The sequence below is a fragment of the Carassius carassius genome, chromosome 5, assembly GCF_963082965.1.
Source record: "Carassius carassius chromosome 5, fCarCar2.1, whole genome shotgun sequence".
NCBI lineage: Eukaryota > Metazoa > Chordata > Actinopteri > Cypriniformes > Cyprinidae > Carassius > Carassius carassius.
In genome coordinates this window covers 34,958,630-34,985,531 of record NC_081759.1, presented here as the reverse complement: position 1 = coordinate 34,985,531, position 26,902 = coordinate 34,958,630, and the positions used below count along the sequence as shown (strand labels likewise).

The window sequence follows — 26,902 nt, the reverse complement described above, 5'->3', positions numbered from 1 at the left end:
TATAGACGAAGTGTAAAAAAAAACATTTAACCATCGTATATAAAACTGAATGAAAAAATAGCAATATATTGTATACAAATGTAACCACATTTAGACACCTAACAAATACATGACAAATACCTTTCCACTGACTCCCTGCTGTATCTTCAGCCCCCCAGCGACAGTAACAAATATGGATTCAGAGATTTAATAAATAAACAAATAAATAACAAAACAGCCATCAAAGTTGCAAACATTGATTTATTGCTGTCACTTATTTGACTGAGGTGTAGATTCCCTACTTCTCAGTCCCACAGCATTGTTACACCGTGACAACATAAAAAATGAATTATGGCTTTAAATGGTCATACTATGTTCTATTTTCTAGAGATATTTTCACTAATATCCTCAGTGGGGGGAAAACCCTGTTGAAACTGTGTACAGAACACGTCCATTTCAACACAAGTAAGGACATATGAACAATTCTCAACACCAACATACTGTGTTGGGGCGCATAAATATCTACTAATAATTAGCATCTTAAAACATAAACGAACAATAGCAAACACCTATGACCTAAAGGTACAACAACAACTGCATCAGGGCAAGTGATATTAAATATGTCCATGGGATGTGATCAGTCAATCACTGTCATATTCCTCAATCAAGAGGTCTTCCTCATCCAAAAGGGCTTCAGTGCTTGTGGGCTGGGGCTGGCTGGCAGGAAGGTCCCCAGGAGGATCCTGGCTGTTTGGCAATGTGGGCTCAGTCGTGGCATTTCCTGCTGTGGATTCTGGGTCAAGGGACTGAGCAGCAGCAGAATCTTCATTTTCACTGTCAGCATCCAAAATGCCAGGGTCTTTGTCATTAAGTGCTTCAAGTCTCAGCCTGAAAATAAAGACGTGTGTTAAACCATTTGAGAATTTTTTCAAATGCAATAATACTTTTTTTGTTTCTCTCACCTTCCAGGAAGCCTCTTTTGAGAAAGATGGCCAACATTCTGGATGAAGGCTATTTGAGCTGATATGAGAAAAATTAAAAAATATATTGAATAGAACAAAAAGCTGAATTATTTTTTAGGAGAAATGCACCATTCGTTTTTGACCAAAGTCTAGCATACTTGTGTAGGAGGCAGGAAAATAATAAATATTGAACTTGAAAAATTATGGTATGCAGTTAGATTTTTTTTTAATACATTTGATTGTGTTTTTGTATATTTTGTGAATGCCAGGGTCACATATTTACCTTGATTTCTCATTGGATTGGTGAGCTTTGCAAGGTAAGGCACTAGTTCTGTCAGGAGGCTCACAGGAGTCAGGCAGAAATTTAAGAAGAGCGACTGTGCGGTCAGGTAATTCTCTCGATACTATCACAAAACCAGGGTAAAAATATATCAATATGATACATTAACAATTACTTAAAACACTGAATAACATAAGTACAACAAATAGATGAAGTAAAAAATAAATATACCATCTTGTTTATGTGTAGCCAATGCGGTTTATGAAGAGGCCTGAATCCGGCATTGGACAGGCTGCTAGCTTGTGCTCGAGAAGAGTTTGAGTGCATAAGACCTCTAGTGGCCACTGATGAGCCATATTCCACCATAGTCGACCTTGACTGTGAAAAGATGAACACCATGTCAGCAAAAAGTGGTTGCTAAGATACTACATAATGATAGTCCTCAGAAATCAAATGTTACATCTTAGAGCAACCCTGCATATGTGTGTTATTATGGAAGTCAAAAGGCATTTGCACTCACGCTCCACTCTGCTGTCAGGAAGTCTGCATCAGAAAGGTACTCGCTGGCTCGTGCTATATCCTCCACATCCGAAAAGAAGTCAGGGTAGTTCTGATGCAGGTAGAGGTTGAAGAATTCCCCAGACATATGGGAACGCTCAATGACAAGCTGAGGAAAATATCATAATCAACATTAAAGCAGATTAAACTTTTTATATGGTGCAATTTAAAACATAAATTAATATTTACTTCAGGATCAACAAGTAGTTTGTCCCTCTGGTGATCTGTTAAATGTGAAGGCAGCTTGGGTGCTTGAGAGCTTTCATAGCTTTCACCTAAAAATCACAAGCCATCCATTGGCAGAAATATAAATGAATTTACACACGGTTCATGGTGTACAACAGAAAAACATTTTGGGAATGGGAGTTGAAAATGACTAACGTTTGCAGTAGAGGATTTTCCCTAAAGCTCTGAAAAGGAAAAGTGAAGCATCTTTCCCTCCAATAGCTGGCCTTTCATCCTGCATGTCTGTTGATTTTGAAGACTTGCTCCTGCCCTTTGCCCTCGCGACAGGTTTTCCTGTGGATTTGCCTTTCCTAGAAGCCCAGAGTCTTTTCTCCAGACAACGATCTGAGAATTTAAAAGAATGAATGCATAAAATACACTATAACACACTTCTATATACTACATAAACAGGTTCAGTAACTATTTTGTCACCGGTAAATGAAGAAAACTGCAAGCTGTTGATGGCACTGCGAATATCTCCTGAGCTTCCTGAGCAAAGAAGATCTAGAGCACCTTTATCAGGAATAGAGATCCTGCCAGAGCTCTGCAAAGACCATATGCTGAGTGAAGTATTGTGGATCTAAGGGTCAAAACTATCTGCTCAGAAGGCATAGAAAAGCAAACCACACAACCTACCTTTCCTGCCTCAATAGTTATGATGCGGCTTAGGACCTTCATCATACTGGTGGGGGCCACAGGGTTAAAACTGGAAAAAAGAGATGCATGACGACCTTGGGTTCGAATATTTATAACTAAAGATTTCTGAAAAATGAAATTGGTTGTATTTGTACCTAATGCTGTGAATATCAAGTTCATGCAAAACATCCTTAAAGAGAAGTCTGGAGTTCTTGTCCCCGCTGAGACTATCGGACACAATCAGAACCAGCGAGCACCGGCCAGTCTTAATAAACTGCCTAAATGAAAAATCAAAAATAAGGACAATGATATGCAAGATACCAGTGACAACTAATTATTAACTAATTATATACTTCAACATATAGTACTAGTGCTCACCTGAGCACATCGTGCAAGCACCCTGGTTGCCTATAGAACTGGTTTGGAAATTCCTGAGATAAATTAAGAAACAATTGAAAAGTGTCACTCAGCTTCTCTATTTTAATTTAGCATTATTTATGTTCAGTTTCTCATTGTCTCAATTCTATTTTACTTGCCCACCTCTTTCTCTTTTGTATAATGTCTTTTATATATATGCAACAAAAAAAAGTTTTTCAACAACATAGTGATATTTTTGAAGAGCAGTTCTGTGCAACACCTCTATAAGAATTATTTTCCTGTCTTCAGTCACTTTCTCTCCGCTCATTTGTAGACGGTTGTATTTGTTGGCTCTCAACAGGAACTCTTGGAACAGCCCTGTTTGCGAGCTGCTATGGAAACGGTTAAACCTTGAATCTGTTAGAATAAAAAGTTCAGAGGAATGAGCTAAAAAAAAATGTCACTATTCAGAGAGACTGAGATATTACTTTATCCATATATGATTCTGATATTTGATAAAAATAGGGATGCTAAATAATTATCATTGACTAGATATTAAGCATGGTGTCACAATAGTCACGACTAGCAAGAAGAAGACTTCTGACCCGGATCAAAGCTTTGTGTGAACAAATCCTCCGTTTTGTACTGAGAGGTGGTGGAGGGATTTGACCACTCTTGGATCTGAAAACCCAAATCCTTGGCAAGGACTCGGACAGTTGCTGTCTTCCCACATCCTGAGGGGCCAGTGAGCAACAGAATGGCGCCACCCTGTGGAGCCATAACCACAAATACAACACAGAGTATAAAAAAACCATTCCCAAATGACTCAATAAACATACATCACCCAACATACAGTATGTCATGCTTCTCAGACCTTTTTTGATTTGTCCAAATTAACTCTCAACCAGCTTTCAACTTCTTCAACTTTCTTTTTGTGGACTGCTAGTTCGGCCTTTTGGAAAGAAAAGAAAAAGCATTTAAATCATCAAAGTTTGTAGATTGAGATAATAACGATATGAAAATGTTAAGTAGCAGACAAATGTGTTCTTAGGAACACAATCTAAGTAAAACAGTTTGTATGACCTAGACTAGAGTACTCAGCGCTGCTGTATGACATCTAATTTTCTGCCGTTTTTACATTTACATTTAGTCATTAAGCAGATGCTTTTATCCAAAGCAATCAAAAACAACAAAAAGATAATAATATAAGTGCTTTCTTATCAGGCCTCAGCTGCTCGGATTGAGTTGGGGAGGTCATTCCACCAGGAGGGAACATTTAATTTAAAAGTCCGTAAAAGTGACTTTGTGCTTCTTTGGGATAGCAATCAAGCGACGTCCACTTGCAGAACGCAAGCTTCTAGAGGGCACATAAGTCTGAAGTAATGAATTTAGGTAAATGGGTGCAGAGCCAAACATCAATGCCTTGAATTTTATGCGAATATTTTATTTTTTAGATCAAACTTTACTGCAATCACACAACTAAAAGTGTTAGAGAGGCTTTGGAACTAAACTGCAGGGAGGCAATTTTTCCAAGAACTGTACCAAGCAGGCCTGGGCCACACATTTTCTGTACCTGTGATTGGGGAGCATACATATCCACCCAAGGCTCATCCTGGTCTGGTTTAAATGCTTCACTTGACACACTGATCTGGTTGCTGGACACATGAGGATCTACTTTCCTCTTCCTGGATTTTTTCTCTGCTTGGTTCCCAGTAGACGGCCACCGGGTAGTTTTGCTTTCCCCTGACCTGTTCACTCCTCCCAAAAGTTCACCAAATGATGGTTCCACCCAGCTGTTTATCTTAACAGGAAATACAAGCAGAACACATATAGTACATCAACAGATTCAGATTCAGCATCCTCATTTATTCTCAACGTGGAGATGATCTTGTTGGATATGAAAAAAGAAAGAATGATCAAAAGTACTTTCAAAGATGTTACATACTTTTCCAGAGGACTGCTTTCCTCCCAGAGACAACTTTGACATCATCAATTTTGACATCCCATTCAGTTACTCCATGCAAAGCTGTGCTCGGACGAAAACCAAATTATTTACATAATTTATAAAACGGCAAAGATGGGATTCCCCTCGGCGAGCTTACGAGAGGAGGACAGCAGTAGTAAATGTTAGTATAATTCGTATAATTTCGTGTTATAATCACAAGTGGAGCACACTTTACTACAAAACATGTTTTAGAAGAACTCCAGACACTTAATAAAAGTCTATTAATCAGAGTTCAGCAAGTTTGCTCCTGACCGTTAGCTGAGCTCGACTTAACGAATGTCAAGTTATCAGGCCAAATCAACCAAACCGTGGCTAATACACTGTTTAGGCAATGCAGTATAAACTTACCCTGGTCATCTCTAAAGATGAACTTTATAGAACAACAATGCCGACTATTTGTGTTTGAAACTAACAAGTAACATTGTGCTAACTATCCCTTTAAAGCTGTGACGAACCGCCCCTCCGCTGGCGCATACTGATGACGCCATAATTTTGAACACGTTTTATTTAGCTCTATGCTGTGACAAACACATCATTGACCAACGGATTATTTACATGTTATATGTTTTTGTATGCTTATTGACAGTGAGCATCCAGCAGCTGTGATTTGTGGAAAACGAGCTGTGTTGTTAATTGCATTATTTCCTCGCGTGATACCTAGCAATGAGGATCACGAAGACACCAAACATTCTTTTTACAGGTAAAGTAAGTCATTTTATTAGGTTGTTCCTAATATTAAATGTAGTTTGAATGTATTAAGCAGGTATAGCAATGACCAAAAATACTAGCAGTAATAATAATAATAATAAAATAATGTTTTTTCATGATTGCTGAACATAGATATGTTTCCTCATGAACGGACAGGAACCCCTGGTGTAGGAAAGACCACTCTAGGCAAAGAGCTGGCTCAGAGAACAGGACTAATCTATGTGAATGTTGGTGATTTGGCACAGGAGGGTAAGTTATTGTACTTTGAAATAAAAGTTAGTTGTTTATTTTTAAGAATTTAAGAATATATATATATAGTATATATATATGTGTATATGTGTATATGTGTGTGTGTGTGTGTGTGTGTGTGTGTGTGTGTGTGTGTGTGTGTGTGTGTGTGTGTGTGTGTTTTACTCTTTTGGGAAGTCGTGGCCTAATGGTTAGAGAGTCGGACTCCCAATCGAAAGGTTGTGAGTTCGAGTCCCGGGCTGGCAGGAATTGTGGGTGGGGGGAGTGCATGTACAGTTCTCTCTCCACCCTCAATACCATGACTTAGGTGCCCTTGAGCAAGGCATCGAACCCCCAACTGCTCCCCAGGCGCCGCAGCATAAATGGCTGCCCACTGCTCCGGGTGTGTGCTCACAGTGTGTGTGTGTGTTCACTGCTCTGTGTGTGTGCATTTCGGATGGGTTAAATGCAGAGCACAAATTCTGAGTATGGGTCACCATACTTGGCTGAATGTCACGTCACTTTCACTTTTTTCACTTTCAGTCTTAGTGAGTAAGGACCTAATGTACAGTTCAGAAGTCATTTACGTACATAGTGGCTGTATGCTTCCTATTGCAATGTTTTTTTCAAAATATATTTCATTTTCAGAGGATACATAGGAAAGAAGCTCAATGTGCAGTGTGAGATTTTCCAGACTATCTTTGAGGAAGCCATGGAAGCCTACAAGGAGGAGATAGTCCATCAGCTCCCCAGTAACACTCCTGAGGACCTGGAGAGCAATCTGGAGCAAATTGTTCAGTGGATTGAACAATGGATGAAAGACAACAATTGACTTGAGGCATTATATGTGAAAGCATCGTTCTTTTCACTATCGTTGAGCTAAGGACTTAAAATGTGTGGGGCTGTTTAAAATAACTTTATTGGAATAAGTTAAATTTGCTTCTAAAATGAATGGATGAAATAAATATTTTTATACAGTATATAAAAGAGCCTCTTTCTTTTGACTAGTTTTATTGTTTGTTTTTTTTAAATAAAATTTTCAAAGAAAAGTGTACATTCTTTGATAAATGGTTGTGTAGCTGCCACCAAATACCAGAAAATTTTTACATCTGTTAGTAAGTGGAATATAGGATCAAATCTAATTCACAGAAATAATGTTCAATTACATGGGTGTTTCTCTTCAAAAGATTAGATTAACTTGGCAACTCTAAAACGTAGCTACCCTACATCTTATTTATAGTCGGGGAAAAAGTCACTCATGATAAAGAGTCAGCTTTATTCACTTTTCATCAGTCATTTAAAATCGCAGTTTCTATTTGTGCTTTATAGTTTTATTTTCTCTCTTTTATTCTCTTCTTTAATGCTCTATCAACAATCAAACCTGTCAATCAAAAAAGTCTCTCTGGCATAGATATCATCAAGTGCAAGGATAAATATAAAACTGAGAATAATAATTTTTGTTGCCTCAGATTTTTTACAGGAAGATTACTACATGTTTAGCAATCCAGACGAACAGATAATAAGCTTTTCTAAATTTTTACGAGTAGTAAATATTAACCGTTTATGTTGTCATTAATGACCTTTTGTACATACACGGTACAAAAAGTGCTATCTTCCAAAAATCCCCCATACAATTTGTGTTGATAGATCAACTGATTTCTTCAGAAAGAAGTGTTTCATCTAGTGTTTCATAGTTTTCTTGTCAAACTGGTTTGTATGGTGACATCACACTCAGGATATGTCACGTGATCGGTTCCCTTCCCTTCACCTGCAGCCTCAGTGGCGGAAGACAGGTGTAAGTATCGGTACCAGGTAAGACATCGATGGTTTTTAATAAAATATATATTTTTAGGCAAAAATATGTAGTCTAAACTCCCACATCTTGAGTGTAGATAATGAATACGCTTTTACAGTGAAAAATTAGTTCGTTTATTCATTTTGAATAGCTTAAAACTCCGTTTTATTTCTTACATGTTCTTTGTTGACAGGCTGGTTTCAGTCTATGGTTTCAAACCGCATTAAGATCATGTCATACAACGCAGATTTTGTGCCATCGTTTCTATAAAATCACATTTTTGCTAGATTTTTAAAAGTGCTTTTTAAGCTTGTTTGACCAGCGTGTAACGCGCTTGTTTATTTTTATTTCAGTTTGCTTTGTAAGGGGAAAAACACGGTTTTAAATTCAACCTGTGAGGCAATGTAACTACCCTGGGTAAGACAGTTACTGAGTTTTGTAGTATAAAGTATGCAATGTTTTTATGCACATTGTAATTCCTGCATTGACCAAAATATTTTAAACAGTTGATTTGAATGGTTAAATGTAGTATAAATAATATTCACCATGTTAGTTATATAATAGTCCATGGCATAACAGTAATTACTGACTTATTAATATCAGATATAATTTAAATATCAATGAATCCTTACTTTTATGTTTGTAAAAGATGTGCAAATGGCATGATGTCAGTTTGTATGTGACACAAGACACTATAATAATGTGGATAAACTTTCTGATCCTCAGTTCGCTCAGCTGCTAGAACCATTCCCATGTCTTTTGGAAACGGGTCAGCGTCCCGCTTTGATCGGGTCCGCGATATGCCTTACTATGATCAAGTGCCCATTGGCTCACTGCCGTGGGGTCAGCAAACTCCTTACCCACTCGGCGGTGAAGTGGCAGCATCTAGCTATGACAGTTTACCACTACCACCTCTCCCCGGAAACCCTCCTGTTGGCCCAGAATTCTACCCGAGTGATGTTGAAGACCAGGTGGATGATGCCATGGACATCAAACCCATCCGACGCTTCATTCCTGACTCTGTGAAGAACTTCTTCAGAGCCAGTGGCAACCGAGGTAGCAAGAAATGGACCTTTCCACCACCACCACCTGATGTGAACATCACCACCGAAGGCGTCCCGTGCTCTCCTCCACACTCACGTGCACCCTCACCTACAGCCCCCAGCTCTTACCTAGACCCTTATGGAGGGTCTGGAGGCAGCTACAATTCAAGGAAGGAGCAGGCAACATTATTAGGTGAGCCGCTGGAATCGGTGTCCGGACGCTCTTTGAAGACGGCTATGACTTACAGTGAGAAGGTGGAGGAATACAATCAGCGCTACGCATATATGAAGTCCTGGGCTGGACTTCTGCGCATTTTGGGATGTGCAGAGTTGCTTTTAGGGGCTGCTGTTTTTGCATGCGTCTGTGCATATGTGCACAAAGATAATGAATGGTTTAATATGTTTGGTTACTCGATGCATCAGATGTATGGGGGAACATCAATGGGTGGGATGTATGGAGGAACTGGAACTGGAATTTCCTACTCGGGACCCTTGACTCCTTTTGTTATTGTGGTGGCTGGAGTTGCCTGGATAGTGACTATCATTCTAGTAGTGTTAGGCATGACCATGTATTATCGTACCATTCTCCTAGACTCCGGCTGGTGGCCAATCACAGAGGGTGTGATAAACTTGGTGTTAGCGTTGCTCTACTTGTCAGCTGCAATCGTGTATGTGCGAGACACAGTGCGTGGAGGTCTCTGCTATTATCCACATTTCAACGCTGGACCCAATGCAGGGTTTTGCCGAACAGAGGCGGGACAGAATGCTGCCATCATCTTCCTCTTTCTCAACATGCTGTTGTATCTCGTGGGAGCAGGCGTGTGTCTGAAGCTGTGGAGACATGAAGCAGCAAGGATGTACAGAGAGAGAATGGGTCAAGAAGTAAATTTCAAATCATTTGTTCTTTGAAAAATAATGCTCCATAATGATTTTCCCATTTTAGTAATAGCAGTAAATGATATTAAGCCTAGCTAACAAAATCAAATTTTCATGCTTTTCTGTTCTTATTCGTACCTAGATGAAATCAGAAGGACTTCCACTCAATATGGTAAACTGTTGAATTTAAATATTAAGAAGAACATTTTCAGATTTTAAAATCATTGTTGTAATGTACTATTTGTAATCTAATCTCAGATTGGTGCCGGCTCAAGTGTCTCTGTGCCCATCCTAACTGCTCCAGTAATGTCCAGTCCAGAATCTTATGATGGCAAACCTGCCAACCCAGTTATGATGGAACCAGAGATCTTAAGGGGTCATATTCCTTCTGGCCACATTCCAAAACCTGTGGTTATTGCAGACTATGTGGCGTGAGTTTCAAAGAATACTTATGTTAACTGAAATCAATTAATAAATTCAGGCTACTTCATTAAATAAATATACTCAATTTTAATGAAGTTCAGACACTAGCCACATATTTAGGACTGGTTATAGTTACCTCATGCTTTTTAAATCTCTTATCCCTTTTTATATCTGAATGTTTGCTCTAATCTTTCTCCTCACAGGAAATATCCCACAATCCAGTCTGATGAGGAAAGGGAGCGATACAAGGCTGTGTTTAATGATCAATATGCAGAATATAAAGAGTTGCATGCTGAGGTTCAGGTCTTAACGCAGAAGTTTGAGGAAATGGATAATCTGATGAGGAATCTCCCACAGCAGCCTTCTAGTCAAATGGTTATTGTTTTAAAAAGCAAATTATTCCATAATTATTATACTTGCCAGTTTTATGAGCTTATATTATTTGAGAAACTACTTGAAGTATTTGTAATTTAAATTTTTTAGTTAAGACTCAATGGTAGTTAAGACTCAATGGTGTTTAAAAACAGCAAAGAGCTGGTGACCAATCACAGTAGAAATTAATTTTATATATTTCTCTAAAAGCTTTGTATTGAAACAGAAATATTTAAGATATTATTCTTTGTTTTCCTTCCACAGGAGCAAGAGAGAATCAATGGCATTATTCAAGAGTATAACAGAAAAAAGGCTGTAAGTACGGTTTAATACTGTTATTTATTCTACTTCTTGTAGTTTTAAAATAATATATAGAATACATGTTAGGTATTTTACTTTTCCCAGAAAAGCCAAGCTATGACCTATGTTCTACAAGTTTCTCTGACCCATTTTGAAACCTTCATCTGCCTGTTGCCTTTCTACATTCTTTAGTCTTTGCAAAATAATGACATACTGTAGTACCTGTCTATGTTTGAGTGCCACAAACAGTAGAAACTGAAAAACTGGAAATGTTAGGGTGACATAAATGGAACTATTGAAATGTTTACATACTTCCTGTCTGTGTGTGAGTGCACGCCAAAGATAACTTTACATGTTTCTGATTGTAGGACCCGACATACCAGGAGAAAAGGGAGAGATGTGAATATCTGAAGAGTAAACTTGCGCACATAAAGCAGAAAATTCAGGAGTATGACAAAGTAATGGACTGGAATGATGGTTACAGCTAAACAGAGCTCCATTATACTTTCTTCAAACAGGGTCCCAGAAAAGAAGCAACTGCCCCAAAAGAAAACAGTCCATGGCTATACCTTCAGGAATTAATGGAGTTTTTGGTTTGGTCTTGGTATTGAAATAATTTCATATTGAATTCACTAGCAAGAAAGTACAATGAAGGACACCTACCACTTTAAACCCAGTGAAAATGTCACCTTCAGCAACATCAACATCAGCAATGTTTTGATTATATATATTATATATGATGTTTCTATATAAACTTTTTATTTTAGAAGTAGGTCCTTTGAAGGAAATCTGGAGTCTTTGAGCTTCCTGTAGTTAAGTGGAGATAGAAATAGCTCTCAAAATGGTATTTGTTTAAATAGCAATATCTCTAATGATCCTAAATTTCTTGGTATATTTATAGTTTTCCTAGTTTAATTTTCACTTTTTGTGTGTTTTATATGGTACAGTCATGTGTGAGTTATATGTGAATATTTTATCACCATGTGAATTTATCCTTCTATTTCATAATTTTTTTCATTGATATTGGAAGTAGATAAAATAAACATCTTTTTGACAAAATGACGAACTAGTAGTTTAAACTCAGAGATACATACCACCTCTCATGTCTATTTATCTATTTATATTTTAACATGCTATACTACATGGCTCAGCATTATAGACCTGATGTTATAGTTGAACTGTAGTAATGTACACTTTTACTGACAGCTCTGAAGGTATCAGGTTACAAGCTGCAATCAACTCCAGGAAGAAAAGGTGATCACGCAACCTTATGTGTCATGAATATTGAATATGGTGTGTAATAATCTAGAACAATCCTGCATTTATCATTGTTATTGTTTGTATGGCAATATATGGTAATTGAAACCATAATTACAGGTCTGAGCAATATGTTGCACTAAGGAGACTGCAACTAAGCGCTTATGAACAACTTGATACCTATTTCGAATTAAATAATGACTCAAGTGGATTTTAAAGATACCTCCCAGATTACAAATTTGTGACTTGAGCAATCAAAACTGGTCCACTGGTCTTATACATTTCTTGCAATTTATGCACATGTTTTCTTATGAGCTATTACAGGCGTCTTAAATCTTTCTCCTTGGTGTAGGGAGGGAGCAATGACTCCCATAAAATGATTAATTAAGCATTTAATTACTGGATCATTTCTATGAATGAGGTACACTATGTGTTTTATGATACATATATTTTTGAAAGCATTAGAGACAGAAATAACAAATTGTCTAAGCTACTAGTTTATTCTAGTACAAAATTAACACAGCCTGAAAAGTAGCTAGTTTTAAACATAAAATGCGTCAAGACAACTTTTGCAAAGCTATAGACGATATGTATTGTTAAAGTAGCTATGCAAATGAACCTGACTCTGTCTTGCTTCTGTTAAATTGGGGCCGCGCGCACAAGTTGAGGGCGGGGCTGCACCTGTGCAGGTGAGGATGGGTGGAGGCTGGTTTCACTGATGTGTTGTTAGAGAAGGCAGATATATGAAACTCTCGGTATTCAGCGGGCGTTTCCTGAAGGCTGAGCGTTTGGCAGATCCTTGAAATACTCCCGTAGGAGCGAGCACGGATTACAAAATATTTACCAGCTTTGACTTTGGTAAGGAAGGAAGAGGGTGAGTTTCCTCGATACGATTAATTTATTTTCTGTTTTGTAATTTGTTTTTAAATATTCTGAGCTGAATGTTGTTTACTATTGCAAATTTTAGGAAATGTAAATAGTTGTACGCTTAGCGTCGTCTTTGTCTTTTGCTGATTTTTTTTTTTTTAAGTGATTTTCTCAAGACCTTCGTACTTGGTTATTCGTTTAAAATTCAAGGCGTCACGTATCCCAATTCTGAGAATATGTTTACGTTTTTTTTTCTCGAATGTACACAAGCTGAAGAACATGCAGTCTACTGGGGGTTTTTTTTCCACTTGACCTCAAACGTTGAAGTAATGTTCTCATATTTCTTAAATGAAAACATGTTAGAAATCTGCAACTAATCCTTACACAAAATTAATAAATTGAAAGTACAATGATATTAAGTTGTTTTGCTACAACCTGCTGCCACCAGGCTGTGGTGTTACTCTAGCAACTGGACACATTTTAATTCGAACAAGTAAAAACAATTGAAAAAAAAAAGAAAGAAAGAAATTCAGAAAAACAGACTGAAAACTGAAAAACTTGTAAATATCTTACTGGCTATACTGATGGTATATCAGTACAACACTTGGTCCCTTTTTACTATTATGTAAAAAACAAATAATTCTGATTGCAGAGCCATTAATGACTGTAATGTAAAAAGCCACTTTGTATCTTAAGTTGTCTCACCATCTCTGTATCTAGATTGGATCAAGGTCTGGGTTTTTGGTTTTATTTCCTCAACATTGCATTATTAGGCTATATCACATTGATTCATAAATTATGTTTTTTCATTCCTACATCAGAATTCACCCAGATAACCCTGTGAAATTTGTCCAGGAAGCTAACATCATGCCGAAAAAATCAAGTCGCCCTCCTGCACATGGTAGCAGACAGTAAGTTGCATATTAGAGAAACATGTAATCCTCCGTTATCAGTAAAAACAAGTTTTCTTTATTGAACTTTTGCTGCTTCATCATAATGGTGTTATGATCTGAGCAGCGTTGTTTTAGTTCCATTGATATATTATTATAGTTTTTGTTAATATTTTTAATTCGATTTGAATTTGTATTTTCTCTTTATTTTCTATTTTCTCTTTAATGTTAGTTGTGTGTGCATATATGTGCACTTATTTTATTTTGAGTAAAGTGTTTTTATGGTTTTAGATTAAGTTTTAGTTAACTTTAATAACCTTGTATCTGAGTAAAGTTTTAAAACATAATTAGTTATTAATTTTCCTTTTACTCATCCACATTATCTCACTTTATCATTTTAGTCACCACCGATCCTCCCATCGCACACATTCTTACCACCCTGATGAAATGCTTCACTTTTACCGCTGGACATCACCCCCAGGTGTCATGAAGATTTTGTGCATCATTATCATCATTTTGTGTGTGGCTATGTTTGCCTGTGTAGCCTCCACACTGGCATGGGACTATGATGCCAGCGCCATGGGCCTCGGGAGTCTTGGGATGGGAGGCAGCTATGGCGGTGGAACGTATGGCAGTGGATCGTATGGCAGTGGGCTTGGTGGAGGAAGTTACGGTGGGGGTCTCGGAGGCTACGGCTATGGAGGCGGCACATACATGGACCCGAAATCAGGCAAGGGCTTCATCATAGCGATTGCGGCGATCACCTTTATCACTGTGCTCATCATCTTTATCCTGGTGGTGTCGAGACAGAACGCTGCACAGTCTCCCTCGTTCTATCTGGCCTCCATCATTATTTGTGGCATTCTGGCTGCACTCATGCTCATCGCCACCATCGTGTACCTGGTCGCTGTTAACCCCACTTCTCAGACGTCTGGATCCATGATGTACAATCAGATCCTTCAGATGTGTGCACAATACCAGAACCAAGAACAGGCCTCTGGCATCTTTATCAATCAATATTTATACCACTACTGTGTAGTGGAGCCTGAAGAGGTGAGCATGTTCTCCTGACTGGGAGTACGCCATCTTCATGATAATATTTGTTCAGTTCAGGAAGGTTATTATCAGACACAACGTAATACCTTTCTGTTGTTTAGAAATACTAGTTGAGATTCATGCAAACACAAAAGCCAATCTGCCACATTTCCTCTGTATTGTTGTTAATTTGCAGTGTTGTTTAAAGTGTCTTCTTTCTTTCTTTTTTCTTCAAGGCCATTGCCATTGTTCTTGGGTTTGTGGTTGTGGTTGGATTGATCATCTTACTTGTGTTCGCGGTGAAGACCCGAGGGCAGATCAGGAGATACGGCAGGGAGCGTGTTCTGTGGTATGACGTGAAGACCATCACAGACGGACTCACGTCTCAAGGCATCGGGGAATGGGTAAGAATTTTCACTAGCAAATTCCACAAAAGATATGTTTCATGTGCATGTTAGTTCAGTGTTTTTCCTTATTCCGTACAACCCGTGGATTTACGGTGCCATGAAATTTAATACTGTTTGTAGCACTTAGGTTGTGCTACTACTACTACTACAGTATATAATACCAAGAATGCTTCTTGATAGATCTTGTTTTATTTTCAGAGGTTGTTATGTGGTGCCTATAATTTCTCCACTGTCTTTAGGAGTATCACTGGGCTTGAACATTACTATTAAGACCATCCTTGCATTAAGAGAAATTTTCAGAGAAGGATTTCCACGAATAGGTGTTTTTAATGTCTAGTTTTAGGGTGTGTCCTCTTATGTACTTTCACTTGATGGGAAAATGTGATTATGATCCAAAATTCCCTGATTAAACACATGGAACACTTAATAGTGACTTAAAAGTTTATAAACCGTTAGGTGGGAATTGTTAGACCAAAACACATTAGCATGCTCTAGTGTTTTTAGGTCACTCCATTGGCTTTGTTCTTACACAACTGACAATGTAAGCAGTGGTAGTTTTGTCCTTTATGTCACGATGCTATTTGTGGAAGTGGTGGAACTGGTTTTGCCTGGCTTTAATGTTTGACCAGCTATTTACTATACAAAAAGGACGGCTGAGTGCGTTGGGGAAACAGAAAAGCTCAAGTAAAAAAATCCTACAGCAACACTTACAGGAGTGCAGACTACCAAATGATGAGTAAAAATGTTTTGAAATGACAAATGTTGTAATGCTGGCTGTATGGAAGGGTGGGCTATTAAAAACACTCTGGAGGAGAAAAAAAACCCTGTTTGATGCAGCATTAAGATACAAACAGGGCTTGTAACAGGGTTTAGTGTGTACATTTATTTTATTATTGTTAAATGCACATTATGTTTCCAATGCCTGCAGTAAGTTATTTATTTTTTATTTATGTATACAAAATGTCTAGATAGAAACTCAGACTTTCTTTTTTTTTTTCTTCTTCAGGTTAATAATGTTTCCGGACATCCAGAGGCTTTTGTCAATGACCACAATGATAAAATTGGAGTTACACAGCCAATGGTTTACAGCCAGAAACCACTTTACCTTCCAAGGTAGGTCATCTCAGTGCTTTTGAAGATGTTATTGCAAAAACAAATGCAGTGCAAAATGCATTACATTTCATATTTCTGTAGACTTTGTCCTGTGACTATTCTACAATATGTTGATTATTATAGATGTGAATTACATTTGTGGTGGTTGGCTGTAATGATTATATCTGTATGCAATTTATGTAATAATCACAAATGATCAATTATTTAATTATTAATCACAAATAAAATGTACACAAAATGTCTGCTCAGTATTAGTCTGTCACAAGACTAGGTGCCACAGAGTGAAGGAATCCAGGAAATCTTGTCCCTGTATGAATAGGACCTGGTGGATTTAGTTTTATCATGAACATGAGTAACCAGTTTCACAGACCGATTATGTGAACTGACTGAAACTACTGTGTTCAGAAAGCTATTCTCACTGTCAGTTACAATCAAAATTTTAATAATATCACACCCAAGTTATTAACTAAATTGCTGTTGGTGTTGCAGTGGTTCTGACGTCACAAGCTCTTTAAGTGGACTGAAGGGCAAACTTAGAGAATATGACACTGGAGAGTCTGGAGATGAGCTGGACACTGACTATCAAAGGTGAGGAAAATCTAGTTGGTAGTACTTGTGCACTTAAAAAAAAAAAAAAGCTCAGCATTTGTAACTTTATGTAATTATTAACACTCGTCATATTTCCCACTTTATTTTCCGCTGCCATGCTCTCAGTGAGTATCCTCCCATCATTAATGAGCAGGAGAGGCTTGAGTACAAGAGAGAGTTTGACAGAGACCACATGGAGTACAAGCGTCTTCAGGCTGAGCTAGATGATATTAATCAGGGCTTGGCAGAAGCAGATCGAGAGCTGGACCGCTTCCAGGAAGGCAGCCCACAGTTCATGGTATGTAATCTATAAAGTGAACCAAAAATGTACATGTTTAAGATTATGGTTGGCAAGGCTTAATCTCTAGTTTTCACAGTAATCTCTTTCACATTTAATTAATAATAAAATAACTTATTTAACAATATTAAGCATTAATTTAATAATTTCTCAAACTGCTTTGATAAAATCATTGTTATTCAAATATGTTACATTAATATATATTTCTCTTGTTTTATTATCTGAAAAGGATGCAATGGATGTATACAACAGGCTTAAAAGTTTGAAGAAGGTAAACTCTTTTGGTTTAGAATATTGTAAATTGCATAAATTGTTACAGCTGTTGAAAAAAGTTTATAGTACATAATGATTATGAGTTAAGTGTATAAGCAAATGTAAATTCTGACCTGTTTTCTTTCTCACAGTCTTCAGACTATCAGATGAAAAAGAAAAGGTGTAAACAGCTGAAGACAAAACTGTCTCTGATCAAAAGAAGGGTCAGCGACTATGACCACAGACAATAAAACCTGGCACTGGAAACTCTGGAGGGTATATCACGTGGCATTATGTTTTGTTTTGGGACTTTACTGTATCTGTATTTCTGTATTAAATGTCTGTATCACTGTATTACTATCAAGAACTGCGTGGTTTTGCTTTTGAGCCAAACTACATTTGATCAGAATATTGTGGTATCAATGAAGTATTTCGTTTTATTTTTTAAAGCTGGATGAAGTCTCCTTTTAACCTTTTATCTTTATCCTGAGACATGTAGTCAAGTCAAAGTTAGTGTATCTTATAATGACACTGTGAGCACTTTTTGTAATAGTTTTAGGGATCTTCAAGCAAAGACATTCCAATGTTGTTTGTTATAATAATTTCTTAGTGGATTTTCTTTTCTTTTTTTGTTTACTTTCATGTTGATTGATCTGTCACCAGAATCGCAATCTAGTATTATTATTATTTTTTTAAGTACAAACTTATAGAATAGGTGTGATTTCGATTTCAATCATAAAGTTCATATAATTTGGTTCTTTACCTCAGTTCTGTCGAATTTATAGAGAATTCAAAAATTTTAATGTGGAAGGCGACTTGTTGAATGTACAGTACTTTTTTTTTTTTTTGGCTTGTTATTTGTGTACATAGTAAAATAAAGCCATTCAATTTCCAAATGTATTCTTCTGTATTCATTTCAGCTTCTGAAAAAAATTCAAGTGGGCAACTAAAAGCTAATCATAAACCGTTTTTATGGAGCTATTTATATGGAGGCCCTCCCATAACTCGGAACCATCGTTTAGTTTTTGTACCGGAGGACATAACAAATCGACGGACAAGGGTTGTCAGAAAGTAAATAGCGGGTGAATTAGATTGTTTATTTTTATAGTCCACTGATCAAGATACATATTAATATGTCCTTAATTCAAAAACACAGTTGACACTTTCCTGTATTTGCTGTTAAATTATTTAAATTACGAAAATCTATACAACGTATAGGACTCTCTGTGAGGAGATCAAATGCAGAAATCTATTGAAACCGCTGCGAGTACAACCCTTTCGGAAGAATAAAATAAAACTGTATAACATTCCCACTAAAGAAAATTTAAATTCTTTTAAAATTATTAAACATGGACGAAGAACCAGAGAGAGCAAAACGCTGGGAAGGAGGATACGAACGAACATGGTGAGGAGTTGAGCTTTATGCTTGCGTTAACTTTGGTGCGTTTTAAATTTAAATGCGTTATTTACGTTATCTCAAATTGCCTCAAAAAGTGGTCATTGTTAATAAAATATATTTCATAAAATATTATTTATACCTTCAAAATTGTCACTAAAAGTATAACACATAAAGGTTGAGAATCTATGGCTTAGTATGATTGTAAGGGGCATCACAAGACTGTCCGCCACTGATATCCATTAAAGCACATGAGAACACATTAACTGTAATGAGCTGCTGACATGTGTTTCTCTCAGGGAGGTGCTGAAGGAGGATGAATCTGGATCTCTCAAAGCTACTGTGGAGGACATTCTTTTCCAGGCAAAGAGGAAAAGGTACAGCACAGGTTCAGTTTGAGCTGATTGTATATCGATTTGATATTCACTTGCAGTCTCCCTGTCACTTTACAGAGTGTTTGAGAGTCATGGACAAGTTCGGCTTGGGATGGTAAGATGCATTTTACTGTCCTCCATAGTTATATCATTGTTTTCTGTTGTTGGAGACTGATTATAATCATGCATATAATTCTCACCAAACCAGATGCGGCACCTCTTTGTGATCATTGACTCATCGAGATCAATGGAAGATCAAGACCTGAAGCCCAACAGGCTCACCTCAACCTTGAAGGTCAGTAACACTGCATCCGTAGTGGCATATGAAAGCTTGACATTATATGAAATCTATCCAAACTGATTTAGTTTTGCTTTCTTCAGCTGATGGAGTATTTTGTAGAGGAATACTTTGACCAGAATCCAATCAGTCAGGTAATGCCCTTGTCTCTGTATCTATCTGTGAGTGTTTACAGCGTGTGCAGCTTGTGTTAACTGTACCATATTGTCACAGATTGGAATCATCACCACCAAGAACAAGAGGGCGGAGAAGCTCACTGATCTTGCAGGTTGATGCATTATTATCATGTTTGCATGTTTTGATCAGTTTTCTTTATCTTCAAATTCACTTGACATTATTTTACTCTTACCAGGGAACCCTAAGAAGCATATAGCAGCTCTGAAGAAAGCCGTGGACTCCACCTGTGTTGGTGAACCATCTCTCTACAACTCTCTGAACTTGGCTATGCAGACACTGAAGTAAGGCACACGTCACTTCCATCTGGAACTGAAATGTAACAGTGTTGCATATCCCTTTAGCACAGTAACCTTATTTCTGTTTTCATGCAGACACATGCCTGCTCATACAAGCAAAGAGATCCTGGTGGTTTTCAGCAGTCTTACCACCTGTGACCCAGCCAACATCTATGAGCTTATCAAAGTGAGTTTGAATGGTGTTAATGTCTGCATACTGCACTGGTTAGTGTATGTTGATGAACACTGATTTCTCTTGTGTTTTAATATATCAACAGACTCTGAATGGTTTGAAGATCAGAGTGTCTGTGATCGGCCTTTCAGCAGAGGTTCGGGTGTGCACTATTCTCACAAGAGAAACTGGAGGTTGGTGGTCTTACTTTAACATGACTTCTCACTTGTGTAATGTTTTCTAAATTTGTTTTTGCCCAATAGGATCCTACAATGTGATTCTGGATGAGAGTCATTTTAAAGAGCTGCTGATGCTGCATGTGAAGCCACCTCCAGCCAGCTCCTCCTCAGAGTGCTCCCTCATTCGCATGGGTAATCACACAGTCATTGTCACCACATTTACACTATTTAAATGTAGTGAAATGTTGAAAGTACAACACCTATTACATGTAGCTAAAAGCTTAGTCAAAAATTTGCTAAAATGTTTAAGAAGAATGTATTACTGGGAATATTTTGCGTTTTTTATGTCCTGTAAATGTGAAACAGTACAGCATTAGTCCCGAATTATGTCAGGGAAATGTAGTATTTGTGTAAGCTACACTATATTATATTTATTCTTCTACAATATCTTTAATGTGCCTAATAATTTGCTTAGGTTTCCCCCAGCATGCCATAGCCTCCATGTCTGATCAGGATGCCAAACCCTCCTTCAGCATGTCGTGAGTACAGTTTAAATATGATGTTCATATGCTTTAATAAAAAATACAGCAAAAATCGAATATTATGATTTATTATAAAAATTAGAAAATAACTGTTTTAATATAATGTAATACGATATAATGGCAAAGCTGAATTTTCAACAGCCTTTGTGTCACATGACCCTTCAGAAATCATTCTAATATTCTGATTTGGTGCTCCAGAAAGAATTCTTATGATTATCAACGATAAAAACTGTTGTTCTGCTTTATATTTCTGTGGAAACCATGATTTACTTTTTCAGAATTTTATTGTTGAATAGAATTTAAAAAAAAAAGATGAAAAAAAAACATTAATTTGAAATAGAAATGTTTTGCAACCTCAAATATATTTACCGTCACTTGATTTTTGAACAATTTAATGTATCCTTACTGAATTAAACTATTCATTTTAAAAAATCGTTTGAATGGTATCTTTGCTGTATAGTTGCTTTAAATGTGAAACTAGCCACAGCTAGACAGAATTTCTTCTCAGACCTAATAAACAGTAACTTAAACAAAACTCGTACTCTTTTTGCCACTGTTGAGGGACTGACAAACCCCCAAAGTCAGATTCCCAGTGAAATGCTCTCAGACAGCACATGCAATTAGTTTTGTTCCTTCTTTTCTGAGAAGATCATCAATATCAGGAAGGTGGTTGACACATCCTCAGGCAATGCAGAGGTCAGACAGATTTGGCCACAATATCAATAAGATACAATGTCTACTTTTGAAGCAATTGAAACATTTTGGAAGAAATAGTGCATCACCTAAAATCATCAACCTGCTATCTTGACACACTTTCCACATCTTTTTTCAAAAGCGTGCTTACTTGTTTAGAAGCGGATCTCTTAGAAGTGGTGAACGCCTCACTTCTTTCTGGGACATTTCCAAACTCCCTGAAAACTGCAGTTGTTACGCCCCTCCTGAAAAAGAACAATCTTGATAACACCATTTTGAGCAATTATAGGCCAATATCTAATCTTCCTTTTATAGGCAAAATTATAGAAAAGGTAGTTATTAGTCAGCTGAACAAATACTTAAACTCAAATGGATACCTGGACAATTTTCAATCTGCTTTCCGACCACATCACAGCACAGAGACAGCACTGATTAAGATAATAAATGATATTCGCTTAAATTCTGCCAAAATATCAGTGCTGGTGTTGCTAGATCTCAGTGCTGCGTTTGACACTGTGTCGATCAAAACATACTACTAGAGAGACTGGAAAACTGGGTCGGGCTTTCTGGGATGGTACTCAAATGGTTCAGGTCATACTTAGAAGGGAGAGGCTATTATGTGAGTCTAGGAGAGCATCAGTCTAAGTGGACGTCCATGACATGCGGAGTCCCACAAGGGTCAATTCTTCCACCGCTCTTGTTTAGCCTGTATATGCTCCCACTTAGTCAAATAATGAGAAAGAACCAAATTGCCTATTACAGCTATGCTGATGATACCCAGATTTACCTAGCCTTATCTCCAAATGACTACAGCCCCATTGACTCCCTCTGCCAATGTATTGGTGAAATTAATAGTTGGATGTGCCAGAACTTTCTTCAGTTAAACAAGGAAAAAACTGAAGTTATTGCATTTGGAAACAAAGATGAAGTTTTCAAGGTGAATGCATACCTTGACTCTAGGGATCAAACAACTAAAAATCAAGTCAGGAATCGTGGTGTGATTCTGGAGACAGACCTTAGTTTCAGTAGTCATGTCAAAGCAGTAACTAAATCAGCATACTATCATCTAAAAAACAGTGCAAGAATTAGATGTTTTGTTTCCAGTCAAGACTTGGGGAAACTTGTTCATGCCTTTATCACCAGCAGGGTAGACTATTGTAATGGGCTCCTCACCGGCCTTCCCAAAAAGACCATTAGACAGCTGCAGCTCATCCAGAATGATGCTGCCAGGATTCTGAATAGAACCAGAAAATCTGAGCATATCACACCAGTCCTCAGGTCCTTACACTGGCTTCCAGTTACATTTAGGATTGATTTTAAAGTACTTTTACTCGTCTAGAAATCACTCAATGACCTAGGACCAAAATATATTGCAGATATGTTCACTGAATATAAACCTAACAGACCACTCAGATCATTAGGATCGAGTCAGTTAGAAATATCAAGGGTTCACACAAAACAAGGGGAGTCCGCCTTTAGTTACTATGCCGTCCGCAGTTGGAATCAGATTCCAGAAGAGATCAGATGTGCTAAACCACTAGTCACATTTAAATCTAGACTCAAAACCCATCTGTTTAGCTGTGCATTTATTGAATGAGCACTGTGCGATGTCTGAACCGTTTGCACTGTATTTTAAGTATTCACTGTATTTTATGTAAAATCATTTTCTATTTTTAACTGTTTTAAATTAATTTTAAATAAGTCCATTTTTAAATAATTTCCAAAGTTTTAAAATTGCTTGTTTTTATTTTTGTATTATTTTTCTTCATGACTATTTTACTTTTTTTATGTTAAGCACTTTGAATTACCATTGTGTACGAAATGTGCTATATAAATAAACTTGCCTTGCCTTGCCTAAAGTTATATTATTTATAGTTCATTTTCTAATATATTTTAGGCACCTGGACAGCGCTGGTGAACCAGGACTCACTCTTGGCGGCTACTACTGCCCACAGTGCAGAGCCAAATACACTGAGCTGCCAGTGGAGTGTAAAGTGTGTGGTATGTTCTCAGCATGTCCCTGTTCTTCAATCTGTAATCTGATTTTCAGAGAGCATCGATGTGTTCAGTTCAATTCAATTCAATTCAAGTTTATTTGTATAGCGCTTTTTACAATACAAATCGTTACAAAGCAACTTTACAGAAAATTATGTTTCTACAATATTTAGTAGTAGCTAGTAGTTTGTGCACGTTTGACAGGATTTTAGAAAAAGAAAAAAAATAATAATAATACAAGACGCTAGTCAGCTAGATGATGAACTATCAATATTATTAATTAATAGTAATTATATGATGCAGTCACACATGTAGCAATAATTGTTAGTTCTGTTTGTTGATTCAAGGTTAGGATCATCTGGGGTCCTCTGAGGGTCAGCATCATCTCTTCTCAGGTGTTCTGGATGCAGACTGGAGCTTGTGTAAATCCTAGTGGCAAAACATAGAAACAAAATAGAGACATCATTAGCATAGCTGCTGATCCAACAAAGTAAAATTAGTTTAACCCAAGCTAAAGAATAAAAATGCAGATGCAACTACACTCACAATTTAAGAGATACATTATTCGAATGCTTGGCGAAAGAGATGCGTTTTTAATCTAGATTTAAACAGAGAGAGTGTGTCTGAACCCCGAACATTATCAGGAAGGCTATTCCAGAGTTTGGGAGCCAAATGTGAAAAAGCTCTACCTCCTTTAGTGGACTTTGCTATCCTAGGAACTACCAAAAGTCCAGCGTTTTGTGACCTTAGGGTGCGTGATGGGTTGTAGCGTGGTAGAAGGCTAGTTAGGTACGCAGGAGCTAAACCATTTAGGGCCTTATAGGTAAGTAATGATAATTTGTAACTGATACGGAACTTAATAGGTAGCCAGTGCAGAGACTGTAAAATTGGGGTAATATGATCATATTTTCTTGACCTGGTAAGGACTCTAGCTGCTGCATTTTGGACTACCTGTAGCTTGTTTATTGACGAAGCAGGACAACCACCTAGAAGTGCATTACAATAGTCCAGTCTAGAGGTCATGAATGCATGAACTAGCTTTTCTGCATCAGAAACAGATAACATGTTTCGTAGCTTGGCAATGTTTCTAAGATGGAAGAATGCAGTTTTTGTAACATTGGAAATATGATTTTCAAAAGACAAATTGCTGTCCAATATAACACCCAGATTTCTGACTGTAGAGGAAGTAACAGTACATCCGTCTAGTTGCAGATTGTAATCTACAAGATTCTGTGTGGTGTTTTTTGGTCCAATAATTAATATCTCTGTCTTATCCGAATTTAATTGGAGAAAATTATTTGTCATCCAATCTTTTACATTTTTAACACACTCTGTTAGCTTAGATAATTGGGAAGTTTCATCTGGTCTCGTTGAGATATATAGCTGAGTATCATCAGCATAACAGTGGAAGCTAATTCCGTATTTTCTAATAATATTACCAAGGGGCAACATGTATATTGAAAATAGAAGGGGACCTAGGACGGATCCTTGTGGCACTCCATATTTTACTGATGATAAATGAGATGACACCCCATTTAAGTAAACAAAATGGTAGCGATCGGACAGGTAGGATCTAAACCATCTTAGAGCCTGCCCTTGAATACCTGTATAGTTTTGTAATCGATCTATGAGTATGTCATGATCTATGGTGTCGAACGCAGCACTAAGATCAAGTAAGACTAGAAATGAGATGCAGCCTTGATCTGACGCAAGAAGCAGGTCATTTGTAATTTTAACAAGTGCAGTTTCTGTGCTATGGTGGGGCCTAAAACCTGAATGAAATTCTTCATACAGATCATTTTTATGCAGGAAGGTGCTCAATTGAGCAGACACAACTTTTTCTAAAATTTTAGACATAAATGGAAGATTTGAAATAGGCCTATAATTTGCCAGTACACTAGGATCTAGTTTTGGTTTCTTAATAAGAGGCTTGATAACCGCCAGCTTGAATGGTTTTGGGACGTGACCTAAAGATAACGACGAGTTAATGATATTGAGAAGTGGTTCTTCGGCTACAGGTAACAGCTCTTTTAGTAATTTAGTGGGTACAGGATCTAATAAACATGTTGTTGGTTTAGATACAGTGATAAGTTTATTTAGCTCTTCCTGTCCTATATTTGTAAAGCACTGCAGTTTATCTTTGGGTGCGATGGATGAAACTGAAGGGTTAGACGCTGTAGAATCTACATTCGCTATTGTATTTCTAATGTTATCTATTTTATCAGTGAAGAAATTCATAAAGTCATTACTATTTAACGTTGGTGGAATATTTGAATCAGGTGGCGTCTGGTAATTTGTTAATTTAGCCACTGTGCTAAATAAAAACCTTGGATTGTTTTGGATTGGATTGTTAAGACGCAGACAGTTCTCACAGTCTGCGTCTTATCTCTGGTACAGGTCTGACTCTGGTTTCCGCACCTCACTTGGCCCGTTCCTTCCATCACCTCTTCCCCCTCAAGGCCTTCCAGGAGACCCCACTGGAGGAGTATGAGGGCGAGAGGTGAGCTCCACACTCACTCTGTGAAAACCTCTCTGTCTCATTCCAGCCTATTTCATAATCTGTCTTTTCAGGTTCTGTGAAGCTTGCCAAGGAGAGTTGAAAGACAAAAGTGTAGGTTTTCCTATTCCAAATCTTTTGCATGGGAACATTAATGGTTTCTTGTTTAAAATGACATTTTCTCCCCTCTGCAGGTGTTTACTTGTCTAGCATGTAAAAAAGTGTTCTGCGTGGAGTGTGATCTCTTCATACATGACACACTGCACTGCTGTCCTGGATGCATGCAGACTGACAGGACGTCCTGATGTGAGATGGCCTGACTCCGAGACAACTGTGAGCTTCAGTACAAGTAGAAACTGATAGATGCACAAGGCAAAGAGGAAGTCATCAGCTACTGATTATTAAGGGTTAATGTAACGAAAGCCGATGCTTGTCAGATCTTTGCCATCTTTCTGTTTACTTGCATTGTAGTTGTGCTCAAGCTGTAACTGTATGAACGGGCACCCCCTATGGGGAAAGGTGTCTCCCTGGACCAAATAAAACCAGCAACAGAGGGAAAAAAATTCACTGAGAATGAAGAAATCCACGGAGTTATAATCGATTAAACACGACAGCTGTTTCTATATTTTGTTTCCTACTGACCATGTTAATATACTTGCCTGTGCTCAATGACTCAAACAAACCTGTACCTAGGTGTTGAGATGAATTGTTCAAACGAATAAAAATGTTTTCTTTTAAAACCATACTGACGTTGCATGACTTGTTTTCGCAAACTAAATGATTTTATATGTAGAGAGAGAGAGAGAGAGTATAAATTATTGCTGGTATATATGCTTAAGGTGTTGCAGCA

General features: G+C 37.5%; 4 protein-coding genes across 5 annotated transcripts; 3 read left to right on the top strand and 1 right to left on the bottom strand.

Moving 5' to 3' along the window:
• Positions 1 to 222: 222 nt before the first annotated feature.
• LOC132141413 (cell cycle checkpoint protein RAD17-like) lies at positions 223 to 5,487 on the bottom strand. Its single transcript, XM_059550899.1, has 17 exons — positions 5,351 to 5,487; positions 4,943 to 5,023; positions 4,571 to 4,798; positions 3,872 to 3,949; positions 3,603 to 3,765; positions 3,278 to 3,414; positions 3,019 to 3,071; positions 2,796 to 2,918; positions 2,641 to 2,710; positions 2,437 to 2,548; positions 2,161 to 2,349; positions 1,969 to 2,054; positions 1,742 to 1,888; positions 1,453 to 1,599; positions 1,225 to 1,345; positions 942 to 999; positions 223 to 867 (listed from the first exon to the last, which is right to left on the bottom strand). Exons 2-17 carry the CDS (start codon positions 4,997 to 4,999, stop codon positions 621 to 623), a joined length of 2,016 nt encoding a protein of 671 aa, XP_059406882.1. The 5' UTR covers positions 5,000 to 5,023; positions 5,351 to 5,487; the 3' UTR covers positions 223 to 620.
• A 1,915-nt stretch (positions 5,488 to 7,402) lies between these two features.
• LOC132141410 (MARVEL domain-containing protein 2-like) lies at positions 7,403 to 11,300 on the top strand. The gene is made up of 8 exons (XM_059550896.1): positions 7,403 to 7,750; positions 8,087 to 8,150; positions 8,460 to 9,658; positions 9,795 to 9,824; positions 9,911 to 10,083; positions 10,279 to 10,450; positions 10,712 to 10,762; positions 11,116 to 11,300. Exons 3-8 carry the CDS (start codon positions 8,486 to 8,488, stop codon positions 11,233 to 11,235), a joined length of 1,719 nt encoding a protein of 572 aa, XP_059406879.1. The 5' UTR covers positions 7,403 to 7,750; positions 8,087 to 8,150; positions 8,460 to 8,485; the 3' UTR covers positions 11,236 to 11,300.
• A 1,357-nt stretch (positions 11,301 to 12,657) lies between these two features.
• On the top strand, positions 12,658 to 18,350 carry LOC132141412 (occludin-like). Of its 2 annotated transcripts, XM_059550898.1 has the most exons (10): positions 12,675 to 12,693; positions 12,768 to 12,878; positions 13,727 to 13,782; positions 14,163 to 14,814; positions 15,033 to 15,200; positions 16,210 to 16,316; positions 16,806 to 16,904; positions 17,031 to 17,202; positions 17,432 to 17,473; positions 17,607 to 18,350. In XM_059550898.1, exons 3-10 carry the CDS (start codon positions 13,739 to 13,741, stop codon positions 17,703 to 17,705), a joined length of 1,383 nt encoding a protein of 460 aa, XP_059406881.1. In that variant the 5' UTR covers positions 12,675 to 12,693; positions 12,768 to 12,878; positions 13,727 to 13,738; the 3' UTR covers positions 17,706 to 18,350. The 2 variants fall into 2 exon arrangements, with proteins under 2 accessions (XP_059406880.1, XP_059406881.1); XM_059550897.1 differs by having other exon boundaries at positions 12,658 to 12,878.
• Positions 18,351 to 18,473: 123 nt separating this feature from the next.
• LOC132141409 (general transcription factor IIH subunit 2-like) lies at positions 18,474 to 26,795 on the top strand. The gene is made up of 15 exons (XM_059550895.1): positions 18,474 to 18,859; positions 19,150 to 19,227; positions 19,303 to 19,339; positions 19,433 to 19,519; positions 19,606 to 19,656; positions 19,736 to 19,790; positions 19,875 to 19,980; positions 20,071 to 20,161; positions 20,253 to 20,340; positions 20,410 to 20,517; positions 20,801 to 20,864; positions 23,458 to 23,561; positions 25,953 to 26,055; positions 26,127 to 26,166; positions 26,247 to 26,795. Exons 1-15 carry the CDS (start codon positions 18,804 to 18,806, stop codon positions 26,355 to 26,357), a joined length of 1,179 nt encoding a protein of 392 aa, XP_059406878.1. The 5' UTR covers positions 18,474 to 18,803; the 3' UTR covers positions 26,358 to 26,795.
• The last annotated feature ends 107 nt before the right edge of the window (positions 26,796 to 26,902 follow it).